This window comes from Salmo trutta, chromosome 3 (genome assembly GCF_901001165.1).
Source record: "Salmo trutta chromosome 3, fSalTru1.1, whole genome shotgun sequence".
In the NCBI taxonomy this organism is placed as follows: Eukaryota; Metazoa; Chordata; class Actinopteri; order Salmoniformes; family Salmonidae; genus Salmo; species Salmo trutta.
In genome coordinates, this window is record NC_042959.1 from 763,248 (window position 1) to 782,665 (window position 19,418).

Below are 19,418 nucleotides of genomic sequence, written 5' to 3' on the forward strand. Positions count from 1 at the left end.
AACAGGTGTAATGAACACTGAACAGGTGTAATGAATACTGAACAGGTGTAATGAACACTGAACAGGTGTAATGAACACTGAACAGGTGTAATGCACACTGAACAGGTGTAATGCACACTGAACAGGTGTAATGAATACTGAACAGGTGTAATGAACACTGAACAGGTGTAATGAACGCGTGTAAAAATTACCATAACAAGCATTCTAATCACCTGTAAACACACTGGACAGGTGAACAAAATCATGTGTACAAAAGATGACATTTGACACTTGAAAAAATCAGGTGAAAAATGATAATTACAAGTGTTAAGACGTGTTCCAGGTAAGACGATTTGAACCTTTTGGCCTTCCATATTTGACCCATTAGAAAAAAAAACGTTTCTCCATTGACAGTCCATGTTAATTAATGGCTGTAGTTTAAGGCTCTAGGAAGAAGTTGGGTGACTTGGTGAAAGGTATCAGAAGCTTCCCTTGGGTGACTCACCCCGGTCATATCCTGTAACATGTAGAGAGAATGACGTAAGATCACCGGACAGTATATTATAACCTCAGAGCGCTCGGTGGCGCGTGCATTAGATACTCCGGTGATGGCTGAGCTCGAGGCAGAGTCGCTTCATTTCTCCGTGGGCATCCTCGGGATTTCCGGCGGTGAGTGAAAATCTAGATTTCTGATCGGTTTCTACTTTTTATATAGCCTAAAGCCTTCTGAAGAATTAGCCGTCTATTGCGATTTAAATATATTGTAAAATAAATGTATTATTGAGTATATTAAGCAATGAGAAGTTGATCATAAAAACAATACTTGGCATGGACCCGGACAATCAAAATAAAGAGTAAGTAAGATAACAACAATTAAAATGTCCCATTCCTTTTTGTATGGAAATGTATATTCAAAGGTCTCACTCGAATATATTTGATCCAAAAAGGAGTGGGGCTTTTTGTTTTAGGTCGTTATCTTATTTTCTCTTTATTTTGATGATCCTTATAGATCTCATATTAAATATTGTGATCACAATAAATCTGTGAGAAGGTTTATATTATATGTATTATATTGTACATGAATGCAGGCTGTTTCTCAAAATAGACTTCATGAGAGCTGTGAGGTGAAAGTGGTCAGATGCGTCGTCAAGTTGCAGTACAGAAACTTGGCCAATAGAGGGCGAATATGGAGCTGTGTTCATGGCTTCTTCTCAAACAATGTTTTTTTTTGTGTGAGTTTGTGTGGTCTAAAGCCAGATGTCTTCTGCCCTGTTGTTGTTGAACCCTGCAGGTTCTCTACTGCTGCTGGTGAATAACTATGGCAGCTCTCCTGAAAAATCCCTCATCCCCCATACTGCACTGGGGGTGCTGCTGCTGATCATTGCTGCCCTCTTGGCCTATTCTGGTAGACTACCTGCTGTTTATTACCCATAATAACCCTACTCTGGTAGACTACCTGCTGTTTATTACCCATAATAACCCTACTCTGGTAGACTACCTGCTGTTTATTACCCATAATAACCCTACTCTGGTGGGATACCTGCTGTTTATTACCCATAATAACCCTACTCTGGTAGACTACCTACTGTTTATTACCCATAATAACCCTACTCTGGTGGAATACCTGCTGTTTATTACCTATAATAACCCTACTCTGGTAGACTACCTACTGTTTATTACCCATAATAACCCTACTCTGGTAAACTACCTACTGTTTATTACCCATAATAACCCTACTCTGGTGGAATACCTGCTGTTTATTACTCATAATAACCCTACTCTGGTAAACTACCTGCTGTTTATTACCCATAATAACCCTACTCTGGTAGACTACCTGCTGTTTATTACCCATAATAACCCTACTCTGGTAGACTACCTGCTGTTTATTACCCATAATAACCCTACTCTGGTAGACTACCTGCTGTTTATTACCCATAATAACCCTACTCTGGTGGGATACCTGCTGTTTATTACCCATAATAACCCTACTCTGGTAGACTACCTACTGTTTATTACCCATAATAACCCTACTCTGGTGGAATACCTGCTGTTTATTACCTATAATAACCCTACTCTGGTAGACTACCTACTGTTTATTACCCATAATAACCCTACTCTGGTAAACTACCTACTGTTTATTACCCATAATAACCCTACTCTGGTGGAATACCTGCTGTTTATTACTCATAATAACCCTACTCTGGTAAACTACCTGCTGTTTATTACCCATAATAACCCTACTCTGGTAGACTACCTGCTGTTTATTACCCATAATAACCCTACTCTGGTAGACTACCTGCTGTTTATTACCCATAATAACCCTACTCTGGTAGACTACCTGCTGTTTATTACCCATAATAACCCTACTCTGGTGGGATACCTGCTGTTTATTACCCATAATAACCCTACTCTGATAAACTACCTACTGTTTATTACTCATAATAACCCTACTCTGGTGGAATACCTGCTGTTTATTACTCATAATAACCCTACTCTGGTAGACTACCTGCTGTTTATTACTCATAATAACCCTATTCTGGTAGACTACCTACTGTTTATTACCCATAATAACCCTACTCTGGTAGACTACCTACTGTTTATTACTCATAATAACCCTACTCTGGTAGACTACCTGCTGTTTATTACTCATAATAACCCTACTCTGGTAGACTACCTACTGTATATTACTCATAACAGGCTGTATGCTCATAATAACCCTACTCTGGTAGACTACCTGCTGTTTATTACCCATAATAACCCTACTCTGGTGGAATACCTGCTGTTTATTACCCATAATAACCCTACTCTGGTAGACTACCTACTGTTTATTACTCATAATAACCCTACTCTGGTAGACTACCGACTGTTTATTACTCATAATAACCCTACTCTGGTAGACTACCGACTGTTTATTACTCATAAAAACCCTACTCTGGTAGACTACCGACTGTTTATTACTCATAATAACCCTACTCTGGTAGACTACCAACTGTTTATTACTCATAATAACCCTACTCTGGTAGACTACCTACTGTTTCAGCTAGACATAAACAAATATTTTTCCCTCCCTCCCTCCCTCCCTCCCTCCTTCCCTCCCTCTCCTCCCACCAGGTGTACGACGCAGCTTGTCCCAGTCCCATTTGTTCTCCAGTGTGTGTCTGACAGTATCGGCCCTTTGGGGTGGATCCGGCCTGATCTACCTGCTGGTTGGGGAGCGGGTCCTGGGGGCCACAGAGCTGAGGACCTCTCTGGTCCCTGGTCTTGCAGCCTTCACCCTGGCCCTCCTCATCCTGGCTATAGTCTCGCTCTTCCAGAGAGAGGTGTGTAATATGTGCTATCTGGAGGGGGAAGTAGGGTTTAACAATTCTGGTAACTTTCCAAAAACTCCTGGTTAAAGGATTCCCTGGATTTTCTGCTTATGCACTCGTAATTCCTGGAATCTTCCAAAGAACAGAGTAGCTGCTGCCTTGGCATTAACCTCTCTGGGCTATTACTTCCATTTCTCAAACATATGACTATTTTACAGCATTTTAAAGACAAGACTCTCGTTAATCTAACCACACTGTCCGATTTCAAAAAGGCTTTACAACGAAAGCAAAACATTAGATTATGTCAGCAGAGTACCCAGCCAGAAATAATCAGACACCCATTTTTCAAGCTAGCATATAATGTCACATGAACCCAAACCACAGCTAAATGCAGCACTAACCTTTGATGATCTTCATCAGATGACAATCTTAGGACATTATGTTATACAATACATGCATGTCTGTTCAATCAAGTTCATATTTATATCAAAAACCAGCTTTTTACATTAGCAGGTGACTAGCATGTGACTAGCATTCCCACCGAACACTTCCGGTGAATTTACTAAATTACTCACGATAAACGTTCACAAAAAACATAACAATTATTTTAAGAATTATAGATACAGAACTCCTCTATGCACTCGATATGTCCGATTTTAAAATAGCTTTTCGGTGAAAGCACATTTTGCAATATTCTAAGTAGATAGCCCGGCATCACAGGGCTAGCTATTTAGACACCCAGCAAGTTTAGCCCTGACCAAAGTCAGATTTACTATAAGAAAAATGTTATTACCTTTGCTGTCTTCGTCAGAATGCACTCCCAGGACTTCTACTTCAATAGCAAATGTTGGTTTGGTCCCAAATAATCCATTGTTATATCCAAATAGCGGCGTTTTGTTCGTGCGTTCAAGACACTATCCGAAAGGGTAAATAAGGGTTACGAGCACGACGCATTTCGTGACAAAATATTCTAAATATCCCATTACCGTACTTCGAGGCATGTCAACCGCTGTTTAAAATCAATTTTTATGCAATTTTTCTCGTAAAAAAGCGATAATATTCCGACCGGGAAATCGTTTTTTATTACAAAGAGAGTGAACGTAAAAGCATGGGATCCCCTCATGCACGAGCCTCAGTCTAATGGCCCTCTGATAGAGCACTTGCCAAACGCGCTAGTGTGTTTCAGCCTGGGAATGGAATTACGTCATTCAGCTTTTTCCCGGGTTCTGAGAGCCTATGGGAGCCGTAGGAAGTGTCACGTCATGCCAGAGATCCTGTTTTTGTTAGAGATGACCAAGGAGGGCAAGAAATGGTCAGACAGGCCACTTCCTGTAAGGAATCTTCTCAGGTTTTGGCCTGCCAAATGAGTTCTGTTATACTCACAGACACCATTCAAACAGTTTTAGAAACTTTAGGGTGTTTTCTATCCAAAGCCAATAATTACATGCATATTCTAGTTACTGGGCAGGAGTAGTAACCAGATTAAATCGGGTAAGTTTTTTATCCGGCCGTGCAAATACTGCCCCCTAGCCCCAACAGGTTAACTAATGGGGATCCATAATAAACCCCAGGAAGAGTAGCTGCTGTATTGGCAGGAACTAATGGGGATCCATAATAAACCCCAGGAAGAGTAGCTGCTCCCTTGGCAGGAACTAATGGAGATCCATAATAAACCCCAGGAAGAGTAGCTGCTGCCTTGGCACCCCAGGAAGAGTAGCTGCTGCCTTGACAGGAACTAATGGGGATCCATAATAAACCCCAGCAAGAGTAGCTGCTCCCTTGGCAGGAACTAATGGAGATCCATAATAAACCCCAGGAAGAGTAGCTGCTGCCTTGGCAGGAACTAACGGAGATCCATAATAAACCCCAGGAAGAGTAGCTGCTGCCTTGGCAGGAAATAATGGGGATCCATAATAAACCCCAGGAAGAGTAGCTGCTGCCTTGGCACCCCAGGAAGAGTAGCTGCTGCCTTGACAGGAACTAATGGGGATCCATAATAAACCCCAGCAAGAGTAGCTGCTCCCTTGGCAGGAACTAATGGAGATCCATAATAAACCCCAGGAAGAGTAGCCGCTGCCTTGGCAGGAACTAATGGGGATCCATAATAAACCCCAGGAAGAGTAGCTGCTGCCTTGGCACCCCAGGAAGAGTAGCTGCTGCCTTGGCAATGTGATCCATAATAAATACAAATACACATATAGACCATATAATTTGTATTGTTGTATGGTATTGTTTAATTGTATTGTATGTGTTGTTGAGTTTTATTGTTGCATTTTATTGTTGTATTTGATTGTAATTTGTTGTTGTATTGTAGGTGGTCATCTTTATCATCACCCTCTCAATCAGTCTGGCTTGTGGGCACCAAATCGCCGGTCTCTCCTCCCCGGGCTTCGGCCAGTCTGCCACCGCCGCCTGCTACCTGCTGGTCACTCTGGTGGGGACGTACTTCGGCTGTGGCCGCCTGCTCTCCTTTATCACCCAGGGTAGAGTGGAGGCTCCTGGGACACGGCTGAGGAAGAGGAAGGCTGGGGGTCGGGGGTCCAGAGGTCCGGAGGACTGTAACGATGTGGTGCCCGTAGGCCTGGTGATGAATCTCCTGTCTGCCAGTGTGTTAGCCTGCCCCCTACTGGCTGTGGTTCCTCAGCTCTCTGCGGGTCACGTCCCCTGGCTATGGACGGCTGCTGTATTCCAACTGGGGGTGTGTGTCCTCTCCTACAGGGCCATGGACTCTCTGACAGCCACCTTCTATGGCTTCACCTCCATCCTACACTTCACTGAGGGCTACAGCGCTCTCCTCACAGCTCCCTCCATCTCCATCCACCCTTCCTCCCCCATTCCTTTCCCCGTGGTCTTCTCTGTTCTGTTCTTCATCCTGGCTCTGTTCAGTTGTCAGAAGACTCTAGCTGAGGGTCTGTATCAGCTGTTCTTCGTAGCGTATACCATCGCCCTCGCCGCCCAACCGTCCCTGTCCTTCCAGGCCGGGGCGCAGGGCGTACAGGCGGCGATCTTTGTTGTGTCAGCTGTGATGCTACTGGTCACCTCCTACAACATGTCAGCCAATAGGATCCCTACGGGGGAGGGCATGTTCAAAGCCGTGGTGATGCGTATCAGCAGCCTGACACTCCGCCCCCGTGATAGACAGCTCCACGATCCTTACCTGGGCTACTCCAGGTATGCTGACGCCGAGGTGTTAGGCCACGCCTGCTCCGTGCTCGCTGCCTTCTCCATCGCGTCGTCCGTGGACGACCGGGACCCGCTGGTCGTGCTGGTGTTGCCGTGGACTGTGGTGGCTGGGGGCATCCTACAGTTGCTGGTTGGCTCTGTAGCCTTCGCCCGAGGTAAGACCCAATGCAGTATTAACGTGTTACAATTTGATATTTGTTCTGTTCGTGTGATTATTGTATATCCAACACGTTTTCATCGTGTTCATTTCCGGTACCGTAGGTAAGACGCTGGAGAGCACGGCATTCATCCTGTACGGTGTCATGTGGTCCGTCTGGGGGCTGACGCGGTACGGCGGTCTCTACGGTGACACCCGAGGCTTCAACGTTGCGGTCGGCATCATCAGCTTCCTGTTGTTCAACAGTCTGGTGACGGTAGGAGCGCTGTTCCTGAACATAGCCTGGTTCCTCTACGCCGCAACCTTTCACCTCATTATCATCTCCTTCTTGCTGGACGCCGTCGGAGCACTGCCTTATGGGTACGATATCGGCGTGTCTATCGTGTTCGGCCTGGTGTCTTTCTACTGCTTCCTGTCTGGTCTGTTCAACATGACCTTCCTGACGCCCCAGATGCCCCTGGGAAGGGCCCTGGTTAGGCTGAGCGGGAAAGGAGGAGAAGGGCGGGACATCTGTCCACATGTCCCGGCACGCAAGGCCACCGCTGTTCACCAGATAGCAGGTAAGAGGGTAAAGAGGGAGGCGACTAACCTGGTGTCTGCTTTAGACCGCACAGTAGCTCTTCAGAGGCATGATTGGTGACCATTGGTCTAGTCTAGTGCATCATTCACACTGCATGGTGTTTTCTCTCTCTCTCTCTCTCTCTCTCTCTCTCTCTCTCTCTCTCTCTCTGATACTGTAACATGGAGTCTGATACTGTAACATGGACCCTGACACTGTAACATGGAGTCTGATACTGTAACATGGAGTCTGATACTGTAACATGGAGTCTGATACTGTAACATGAACCCTGATACTGTAACATGAACCCTGATACTGTAACATGAACCCTGATACTATAACATGAACCCTGATACTGTAACATGAACCCTGATACTGTAACATGGACCCTGATACTGTAACATGGACCCTGATACTGTAACATGGAGTCTGATACTGTAACATGGAGTCTGATACTGTAACACGAACCCTGATACTGTAACACGAACCCTGATACTATAACACGAACCCTGATACTGTAACATGGAGTCTGATACTGTAACATGGAGTCTGATACTGTAACATGGAGTCTGATACTGTAACATGGACCCTGATACTGTAACATGGAGTCTGATACTGTAACATGAAGTCTAATACTGTAACATGAACCCTGATACTGTAACATGGACCCTGATACTGTAACATGGAGTCTGATACTGTAACATGAAGTCTGATACTGTAACATGAACCCTGATACTGTAACATGAACCCTGATACTGTAACATGGAGTCTGATAATGTAACATGGAGTCTGATACTGTAACATGGAGTCTGATACTGTAACATGAACCCTGATACTGTAACATGGAGTCTGATACTGTAACATGGACCCTGATACTGTAACATGGAGTCTGATACTGTAACATGGAGTCTGATACTGTAACATGAACCCTGATACTGTAACATGGAGTCTGATACTGTAACATGAACCCTGATACTGTAACATGGACCCTGATACTGTAACATGGAGTCTGATACTGTAACATGGAGTCTGATACTGTAACATGAACCCCGATACTGTAACATGGAGTCTGATACTGTAACATGGAGTCTGATACTGTAACATGAACCCTGATACTGTAACATGGACCCTGATACTGTAACATGGAGTCTGATACTGTAACATGGAGTCTGATACTGTAACATGGAGTCTGATACTGTAACATGAACCCTGATACTGTAACATGGAGTCTGATACTGTAACATGGAGTCTGATACTGTAACATGAACCCTGATACTGTAACATGAACCCTGATACTGTAACATGGAGTCTGATACTGTAACATGGAGCCTGATACTGTAACATGGAGCCTGATACTGTAACATGAAGTCTGATACTGTAACGTGGAGTCTGATACTGTAACGTGGAGTCTGATACTGTAACATGGAGTCTGATACTGTAACATGAACCCTGATACTGTAACATGGAGTCTGATACTGTAACATGAACCCTGATACTGTAACATGGAGCCTGATACTGTAACATGAAGTCTGATACTGTAATATGGAGTCTGATACTGTAACATGGAGTCTGATACTGTAACATGAACCCTGATACTGTAACATGGAGTCTGATACTGTAACATGAACCCTGATACTGTAACATGAACCCTGATACTGTAACATGGAGTCTGATACTGTAACATGGAGTCTGACACTGTAACATGAACCCTGATACTGTAACATGGAGTCTGATACTGTAACATGGAGTCTGATACTGTAACATGGAGTCTGATACTGTAACATGGACCCTGATACTGTAACATGAACCCTGATACTGTAACATGGAGTCTGATACTGTAACATGGAGTCTGATACTGTAACATGAACCCTGATACTGTAACATGGAGTCTGATACTGTAACATGAACCCTGATACTGTAACATGGAGTCTGATACTGTAACATGGAGCCTGATACTGTAACATGGACCCTGATACTGTAACATGGAGTCTGATACTGTAACATGGAGTCTGATACTGTAACATGGAGTCTGATACTGTAACATGAACCCTGATACTGTAACATGAACCCTGATACTGTAACATGAACCCTGATACTGTAACATGGAGCCTGATACTGTAACATGAAGTCTGATACTGTAACATGGAGTCTGATACTGTAACATGAACCCTGATACTGTAACATGAACCCTGATACTGTAACATGAACCCTGATACTGAAACATGGAGTCTGATACTGTAACATGAGTCTGATACTGTAACATGAGTCTGATACTGTAACATGGACCCTGATACTGTAACATGGACCCTGATACTGTAGTCTTATACTGTAGTCTGATACTGTAACATGGACCCTGATACTGTACCATGGAGTCTGATACTGTAACATGGAGTCTGATACTGTAACATGGACCCTGATACTGTAACATGAACCCTGATACTGTAACATGGAGTCTGATACTGTAACATGAATCCTGATACTGTAACATGGACCCTGATACTGTAACATGGAGCCTGATACTGTAACATGGAGCCTGATACTGTAACATGAACCCTGATACTGTAACATGGAGTCTGATACTGTAACATGGAGTCTGATACTGTAACATGAACCCTGATACTGTAACATGAACCCTGATACTGTAACATGGAGTCTGATACTGTAACATGGAGTCTGATACTGTAACATGGAGTCTGATACTGTAACATGAACCCTGATACTGTAACATGGAGTCTGATACTGTAACATGGAGTCTGATACTGTAACATGGAGTCTGATACTGTAACATGGAGTCTGATACTGTAAGATGAAGCCTAAGTCTGTGTCTGTCTGTCTCCAGAGATCATGAAGAATGGGGGAATATGTGGGATGCCCACTGACACGGTCTATGTACTTGTAGCAGCCTGTAACAGACCTGAGGCTGTGGAGAAGGCATACAGGTGAGTTACATGGCTTACTAGGCCCATATACATCTCATTGGATGACTAAACTTTGTACTCACAATGCTTCATAGTGGTAGGCTGGTCCCAGACATGTTTCAGCTGAGCCAACCCCTATAGACAGTAGTGCTGATCCAACCCCTATAGACAGTAGTGCTGAGCCAACCCCAATAGACAGTAGTGCTGAGCCAACCCCAATAGACAGTAGTGCTGAGCCACCCCTATAGACAGTACTGCTGAGCCAACCCCTATAGACAGTAGTGTTGAGCCAACCCCTATAGACAGTAGTGCGTAGCCAACCCCTATAGACAGTAGTGCTGAGCCAACCCCTATAGACAGTAGTGCTGATCCAACCCCTATAGACAGTAGTGCTGATCCAACCCCTATAGACAGTAGTGCTGAGCCAACCCCTATAGACAGTAGTGCTGAGCCAACCCCTATAGACAGTAGTGCTGATCCAACCCCTATAGACAGTAGTGTTGAGCCAACCCCTATAGACAGTAGTGCTGAGCCAACCCCTATAGACAGTAGTGCTGAGCCAACCCCTATAGACAGTAGTGCTGAGCCAACCCCTATCGACAGTAGTGCTGAACCAACCCCTATAGACAGTAGTGTTGAGCCAACCCCTATAGACAGTAGTGTTGAGCCAACCCCTATAGACAGTAGTGCTGAGCCAACCCCTATAGACAGTAGTGTTGAGCCAACCCCTATAGACAGTAGTGCTGAGCCAACCCCTATAGACAGTAGTGCTGAGCCAACCCCTATAGACAGTAGTGTTGAACCAACCCCTAGACAGTAGTGCTGAGCCAACACCTATAGACAGTAGTGCTGAGCCAACCCCTATAGACCATAGTGCTGAGCCAACCCCTATAGACAGTAGTGCTGAGCCAACCCCTATAGACAGTAGTGCTGATCCAACCCCTATAGACAGTAGTGCTGAGCCAACCCCTATAGACTGTAGTGCTGAGCCAACCCCTATAGACAGTAGTGCTGAGCCAACCCCTATAGACAGTGGTGTTGAGCCAACACTTATTATTTATTAATTTGACTTTACTATAATTAAATATTTCAGTTGTGTATTTTACATTAGTTTACCTTAATTAAATATTCCAGTTGTGTATATTACATTAGTTTACCTTAATTAAATATTTCAGTTGTGTCTATTAATTTAGTTTACCTGTGTATATTACGTTTGTTTTATTTGATTATATTTTTATCAAGTCATCATCTCATGTCTGTAGAGCTGCTGCTTCTGCAGTCGTTCATCAGTAAATACGGCATACTTTTCTGACTGCTGAGTACCAACTATCAATCATTTAGAGTATGTATTTTCAGCTAGAGATACAGTACCTCACGAAGCAACAGCTGCTGTCTCTCCCTGCCTCTCCCTGTCTCTCCCTGTCTCTCCCTGTCTCTCTCTGTCTCTCCCTGTCTCTTCCTGTCTCTTCCTGTCTCTCCCTGTCTCTCCCTGTCTCTCCCTGTCTCTCCCTGTCTCTTCCTGTCTCTCCCTGTCTCTTCCTGTCTCTCTCTGTCTCTCTCTGTCTCTCCCTGTCTCTCCCTGTCTCTTCCTGTCTCTCCCTGTCTCGTCCTGTCTCTTCCTGTCTCATTCTTTCTCTTCCTGTCTCTCCCTGTCTCCTCCTGTCTCTCCCTGTCTCCTCCTGTCTCTCCCTGTCTCCTCCTGTCTCTCCCTGTCTCCTCCTGTCTCTTCCTGTCTCTCCCTGTCTCTTCCTGTCTTTCCCTGTCTCTTCCTGTCTCTCCCTGTCTGTTCCTGTCTCTCCCTGTCTCTTCCTGTCTCTTCCTGTCTGTTTCTGTCTCTCCCTGTCTCTCTCTGTCTCTCCCTGTCTCTCCCTATCTATCCCTGTCTCTTCCTGTCTCTCCCTGTCTCTCCCTGTCTCTTCCTGTCTGTTTCTGTCTCTCCCTGTCTCTACCTGTCTCTTCCTGTCTCTCCCTGTCTCTACTTGTCTCTACCTGTCTCTCCCTGTCTCTACTTGTCTCTTCCTGTCTATCACTATCTCTCCGTCTCTTCCTGTCTCTACTTGTCTCTCCCTGTCTCGTCCTGTCTATCCCTGTCTCTCCCTGTCTCGTCCTGTCTATCCCTGTCTCTCCCTGTCTCTCCCTCGGGGTGTAAGCAGCATCTGAATAAACTATTCTCCTGTCTCTCCCTGTCTCTCCTAGGTGTAAGCAGCAGGCCCAGGACCGGCCCATGTCTCTGTGGGTCTCCTCTATAAACCAGTTAGAACCGGTCAGATCACTGCTGTCTCCTCTGCTCTGGGACTTCATGAGTGCTGCATGGCCCTCCTCTATCAGCATGGTCATACCCAGGGGTTAGTGGGTGACTTATTAACACTGTGTGTGTGTGTGTGTGTGTGTGCGTGCGTGCGTGTGTAGTGTAGTTTATTTGAGTTATTGTGATGAGTTTGTCCTGTATTCTTCACCAGGCCCGTGGATGGAGATGTTTGGTCTGGGGGAATCAGCTAAACACATTGGAACCCCTCAGAGCATCGCTATCAGGAACCCAGACTGTGCAGTAGCTACCCATCTTATCAACCTGGTACGAACCCTAAACCCTGACCTTTAACCCCTGAACTCTGACCCCTGACCTCTAACCTCTAACCCCTAACCTCTAACCCCTAACCACTAACCCCTAACCCCTAACCTCTAACCCCTAACCTCTAACCCCTAACCCCTGACCCCTGACCCCTGAACTCTAACCCCTGAACTCTAACCCTTAGAGCAGCTATCAGGAACCCAGACTGTGCAGTAGCTACCCATCTTATCAACCTGGTACAACCCCTAACCCCTACCCCTGAACTCTAACCCCTGAACTCTAACCCTCAGAGCAGCTATCAGGAACCCAGACTGTGTGGTAGCTACCCATCTTATCAACCTGGTACGACCCCTAACCCCTGAACTCTAACCCTTAGAGCAGCTATCAGGAAGCTACCCATCTTATCAACCTGGTACGACCCCTAACCCCTAACCTCTGACCCTTAGAGCAGCTATCAGGAACCCAGACTGTGTGGTAGCTACCCATCTTATCAACCTGGTACGACCCCTAACCCCTGAACTCTAACCCCTGAACTCTAACCCTTAGAGCAGCTATCAGGAACCCAGACTATGTGGTAGCTACCCATCTTATCAACCTGGTGAGATCATATCACAGACCAAGTGCTGGGCTGTAAACAAAAGCCTGCTCACTCTCTGTAGCTCACAGGGACCAGGGTTTGTGGTCACTGTATATCTTAATGCTTCCCATTCCTTCCCATTATCCTGCCCTGCAGGTGGGTCCCATCGCTGTGACGTCAGCCAACCCCACAGGAGAAGCAGACACCACACACCACAACCAGGTGTATGCCAAGCTGGGAGACAAGGTGCCCACACCTAAGCCTTGTTTAGACCTGGCGCTAACACACATTTCCTGTCCTGATCTTGTTTACATTCTGATTATGCCCACATTTTCTGAAATATGTCTACACATTGTATGTTATCAGTCCACTGTACTGGATTGTGACCACATTTCCTGGTCCCTTCCTTTCTTGCAAGTTATTTGACAGCTATTCTTTAAAAAATAATATGTATATATTTATTTATTTAAAGACACATATAACAATATTACTGTAGTATTACTGTAGGCTATGAGCCTGGTTCCTCTCTAGGGTTCTTCCTAGGTTTTGGCCTTTCTAGGGGAGTATTTCCTAGCCACCGTGCTTCTACATCAGCAATGCTTGCTGTTTGGGGTTTTAGGCCGGGTTTCTGTACAGCACTTTGAGATATCAGCTGATGTAAAAAGGGCTATATAAATACATTTGATTTGATTTGTTCTGACGGTCCAGCTGAGACACAGATATCAATATTACTGTAGTTCTGATGGTCCAGCTGAGACACAGATATCCATATTACTGTAGTTCTGATGGTCCAGCTGAGACACAGATATCAATATTACTGTAGTTCTGATGGTCCAGCTGAGACACAGATATCAATATTACTGTAGTTCTGATGGTCCAGCTGAGACACAGATATCAATATTACTGTAGTTCTGATGGTCCAGCTGAGACACAGATATCAATATTACTGTAGTTCTGATGGTCCAGCTGAGACACAGATATCAATATTACTGTAGTTCTGATGGTCCAGCTGAGACACAGATAACAATATTACTGTAGTTCTGATGGTCCAGCTGAGACACAGATATCAATATTACTGTAGTTCTGATGGTCCAGCTGAGACACAGATAACAATATTACTGTAGTTCTGATGGTCCAGCTGAGACACAGATATCAATATTACTGTAGTTCTGATGGTCCAGCTGAGACACAGATATCTATATTACTGTAGTTCTGATGGTCCAGCTGAGACACATATATCAATATTACTGTAGTTCTGATGGTCCAGCTGAGACACAGATATCCATATTACTGTAGTTCTGATGGTCCAACTGAGACACAGATATCCATATTACTGTAGTTCTGATGGTCCAGCTGAGACACAGATATCAATATTACTGTAGTTCTGATGGTCCAGCTGAGACACAGATATCAATATTACTGTAGTTCTGATGGTCCAGCTGAGACACAGATAACAATATTACTGTAGTTCTGATGGTCCAGCTGAGACACAGATATCAATATTACTGTAGTTCTGATGGTCCAGCTGAGACACAGATATCAATATTACTGTAGTTCTGATGGTCCAGCTGAGACACAGATATCAATATTACTGTAGTTCTGATGGTCCAGCTGAGACACAGATAACAATATTACTGTAGTTCTGATGGTCCAGCTGAGACACAGATATCAATATTACTGTAGTTCTGATGGTCCAGCTGAGACACAGATAACAATATTACTGTAGTTCTGATGGTCCAGCTGAGACACAGATATCAATATTACTGTAGTTCTGATGGTCCAGCTGAGACACAGATATCTATATTACTGTAGTTCTGATGGTCCAGCTGAGACACATATATCAATATTACTGTAGTTCTGATGGTCCAGCTGAGACACAGATATCCATATTACTGTAGTTCTGATGGTCCAGCTGAGACACAGATATCAATATTACTGTAGTTCTGATGGTCCAGCTGAGACACAGATAACAATATTACTGTAGTTCTGATGGTCCAGCTGAGACACAGATATCAATATTACTGTAGTTCTGATGGTTCAGCTGAGACACAGATATCAATATTACTGTAGTTCTGATGGTCCAGCTGAGACACAGATATCAATATTACTGTAGTTCTGATGGTCCAGCTGAGACACATATATCAATATTACTGTAGTTCTGATGGTCCAGCTGAGACACAGATATCAATATTACTGTAGTTCTGATGGTCCAGCTGAGACACAGATATCAATATTACTGTAGTTCTGATGGTCCAGCTGAGACACAGATAACAATATTACTGTAGTTCTGATGGTCCAGCTGAGACACAGATATCAATATTACTGTAGTTCTGATGGTCCAGCTGAGACACAGATAACAATGTCTGTCTGTCTGTCTGTCTGTCTGTCTGTCTGTCTGTCTGTCTGTCTGTCTGTCTGTCTGTCTGTCTGTCTGTCTGTCTGTCTGTCTAGGTGGATGGTGTGCTGTGTGATGGTCCATCCCCTGAGAACACTGCCTCCACTGTGGTCGACTGCACCAAGATAGAGAGCGGCCATATTGGATTCTTCAGAGTGGGCCTCGTCTCCAAGTCTCAGGTAAACAGGGTTAAGGTTCAGGCTAGGGTTAGAGTTAGGGACTCTTCAGAGTGGCCTCATCTCCAAGTCTCAGGTCAACAAGGCATGACAATAACCTTAAATCGGACACCAACTAAGCACACTAACCATTAACATGACAAGACACACACAGTGAGCTAATGTGCAGGACGACCGCAATCAAGGGTATGGTTACTCTCCGTGTGTGTGTGTGTGTGTGTGTGTGTGTGTGTGTGTGTGTGTCTATATGTAATGTGTAACACCTCTGTTATGTGTGTTTGCCAGGTGCTCCAGATCTTTGAGGAAGTCCAGAAAAGGCACTCCCACGGCCAGATAAACCCTGGATTTGAAACAGACCTCACAGAGCCTGGCCCTAAATTGACAGATCCTCAGAGACACACAGAACAACACCATACACAGTCCCTAGAGTCCTCTCCACTTCCACCAGCCACCCTGTCTCCTTCCTATGGAGACACCTCTCCACTTCCACCAGCCACCCTGTCTCCTTCCTATGGAGACACCTCTCCACTTCCACCAGCCACCCTGTCTCCTTCCTATGGAGACACCTCTCCACTTCCACCAGCCACCCTGTCTCCTTCCTATGGAGACACCTCTCCACTTCCACCAGCCACCCTGTCTCCTTCCTATGGAGACACCTCTCCACTTCCACCAGCCACCCTGTCTCCTTCCTATGGAGACACCTCTCCACTTCCACCAGCCACCCTGTCTCCTTCCTACGGAGACACCTCTCCACTTCCACCAGCCACCCTGTCTCCTTCCTATGGAGACACCTCTCCACTTCCATCAGACTCCCCAAGCTACAGACCCTGGGTCCGGACAACTACTGAAGGCTCTTAGTTACCATCTTAGTTTAGAACATGTAGAAAGTGTAACATAAACTGTCTTATTTTAGATTTCATGTTTTATGGGTGGAAATGAGTTGGTGTTCCCTGAATAACAACAACACACCAAAGAAATTAATATTTAAGACAAACAGTATTTGCGTATGTTTAAATGTATATTAAAGGCAAAAGCTCTTTCTTTGTTGTTTAGTAATTACATAACTTTCTCTCATCACAGACTAGTGTCTTGTGTAAATATTGGGTTTATTCTAACCATGTATGAGAGTTGTAACTTTACTGTTGCTATGGAGACAGATTGTTGTCACGTGCATAATGTGTTCTCTGTAATGGAGTTATATTAAAGAAACCTGTGCCGTCGACAAATGAATGTGAGAAATATCTTTGCTTTGTGGATCTATAAAGACATTAGCCTACAAAACGATCCCATATTCAGATAGTTATATTAGTCTGCACATCAACACAATAATGGAATAATCACTTATGAAGCTGTCTTAGTCACATAGACAACTGCTTATCCAGGATTATATCAATTCCAGTGTTGATGGCAGGACTGGTACATATGTAACATAGAACATATGCTGATAGAGGATGTGTTGCTAATCACCGACACTGCTGTTTGGACCTTCAGTTAACCTTGGATCAACCTCAGAGATATCTACCTCTAGGTATAATATACCCACCTCTAGATAGAATATATCCACCTCTAGATAGAATATACCCACCTCTAGATATAATATATCCACTTCTAGATATACCCACCTCTAGATAGAATATATCCACCTCTAGATAAAATATACCCACCTCTAGATAGAATATACCCACCTGTAGATATACCCACCTCTAGATAGAATATATCCACCTCTAGATAGAATATACCCACCTCTAGATAGAATATACCCACCTCTAGATAGAATATACCCACCTCTAGATAGAATATACCCACCTCTAGATAGAATATACCCACCTCTAGATAGAATATACCCACCTCTAGATAGAATATACCCACCTCTAGATAGAATATACCCACCTCTAGATAGAATATACCCACCTCTAGATAGAATATACCCACCTCTAGATAGAATATACCCACCTCTAGATAGAATATACCCACCTCTAGATAGAATATACCCACCTCTAGATAGAATATACCCACCTCTAGATAGAATATACCCACCTCTAGATAGAATATACCCACCTCTAGATAGAATATACCCACCTCCAGATAGAATATACCCACCTCCAGATAGAATATACCCACCTCCAGATAGAATATACCCACCTCTAGATAGAATATACCCACCTCTAGATAGAATATACCCACCTCTAGAACGAATATACCCACCTCTAGATAGAATATACCCACCTCTAGATAGAATATACCCACCTCTAGATAGAATATATCCACCTCTAGATAGAATATACCCACCTCTAGATAGAATATACCCACCTCTAGATAGAATATACCCACCTCGAGATATAATATACCCACCTCGAGATATAATATACCCACCTCGAGATATAATATATCCACCTCTAGATATAATATATCCACCTCTAGATATACCCACCTCTAGATAGAATATATCCACCTCTAGATATAATATATCCACCTCTAGATATAATATATCCACCTCTAGATATACCCACCTCTAGATAGAATATATCCACCTCTAGATAGAATATACCCACCTCTAGATAGTATATACCCACCTCTAGATAGTATATATCCACCTCTAGATAGTATATATCCACCTCTAGATAGAATATACCTACCTCTAGATAGAATATACCCACCTCTAGATAGAATATACCCACCTCTAGATAGAATATACCCACCTCTAGATAGAATATATCCCTCTAGAACAAATATATCCACCTCTAGAACAAATATATCCACCTCTAGAACAAATATATCCACCTCTAGATAGAATATATCCACCTCTAGATAGAATATATCCACCTCTAGATAGAATATATCCACCTCTAGATAGAATATATCCACCTCTAGATAGAATATACCCACCTCTAGATAGAATATACCCACCTCTAGATAGAATATATCCACCTCTAGATAGAATATATCCACCTCTAGATAGAATATATCCACCTCTAGATAGAATATACCCACCTCTAGATAGAATATATCCACCTCTAGATAGAATATATCCACCTCTAGATATATCTACCTCTAGATAGAATATACCCACCTCTAGATAGAATATATCCACCTCTAGATAGAATATATCCACCTCTAGATAGAATATATCCACCTCTAGATAGAATATATCCACCTCTAGATAGAATATATCCACCTCTAGATAGAATATATCCACCTCTAGATAGAATATATCCACCTCTAGATAGAATATATCCACCTCTAGATAGAATATATCCACCTCTAGATAGAATATACCCACCTCTAGATAGAATATACCCACCTCTAGATAGAATATATCCACCTCTAGATAGAATATATCCACCTCTAGATAGAATATACCCACCTCTAGATAGAATATATCCACCTCTAGATAGAATATACCCACCTGGCCCATGTTGACTCCAATGCTTCCTACAGTTGTGTCCAGTTGGCTGGATGTCCTTTGGGTGGTGGACCATTCTTGATACACACAGGAAACGGTTGAGTGAAAAACCCAGCAGCGTTTCAGTTCTTGACACACTCAAACTGGTGCTCCTGGCACCTACTTCCATACCCTGTTCAAAAGGCACGTAAATC

At 43.8% G+C, this 19,418-nt stretch overlaps 1 protein-coding gene across 1 annotated transcript; it reads left to right on the forward strand.

The window, feature by feature from the left end:
* The first annotated feature begins 514 nt into the window (after positions 1–514).
* On the forward strand, positions 515–17,047 carry LOC115166176 (uncharacterized). The gene is made up of 11 exons (XM_029719938.1): positions 515–648; positions 1,271–1,384; positions 3,091–3,299; positions 5,602–6,625; positions 6,732–7,187; positions 10,026–10,125; positions 12,301–12,449; positions 12,564–12,676; positions 13,407–13,496; positions 15,702–15,824; positions 16,107–17,047. The coding sequence occupies exons 1-11, from the start codon at positions 588–590 to the stop codon at positions 16,677–16,679; spliced, it is 3,012 nt and encodes a 1,003-aa protein (XP_029575798.1). The 5' UTR covers positions 515–587; the 3' UTR covers positions 16,680–17,047.
* The last annotated feature ends 2,371 nt before the right edge of the window (positions 17,048–19,418 follow it).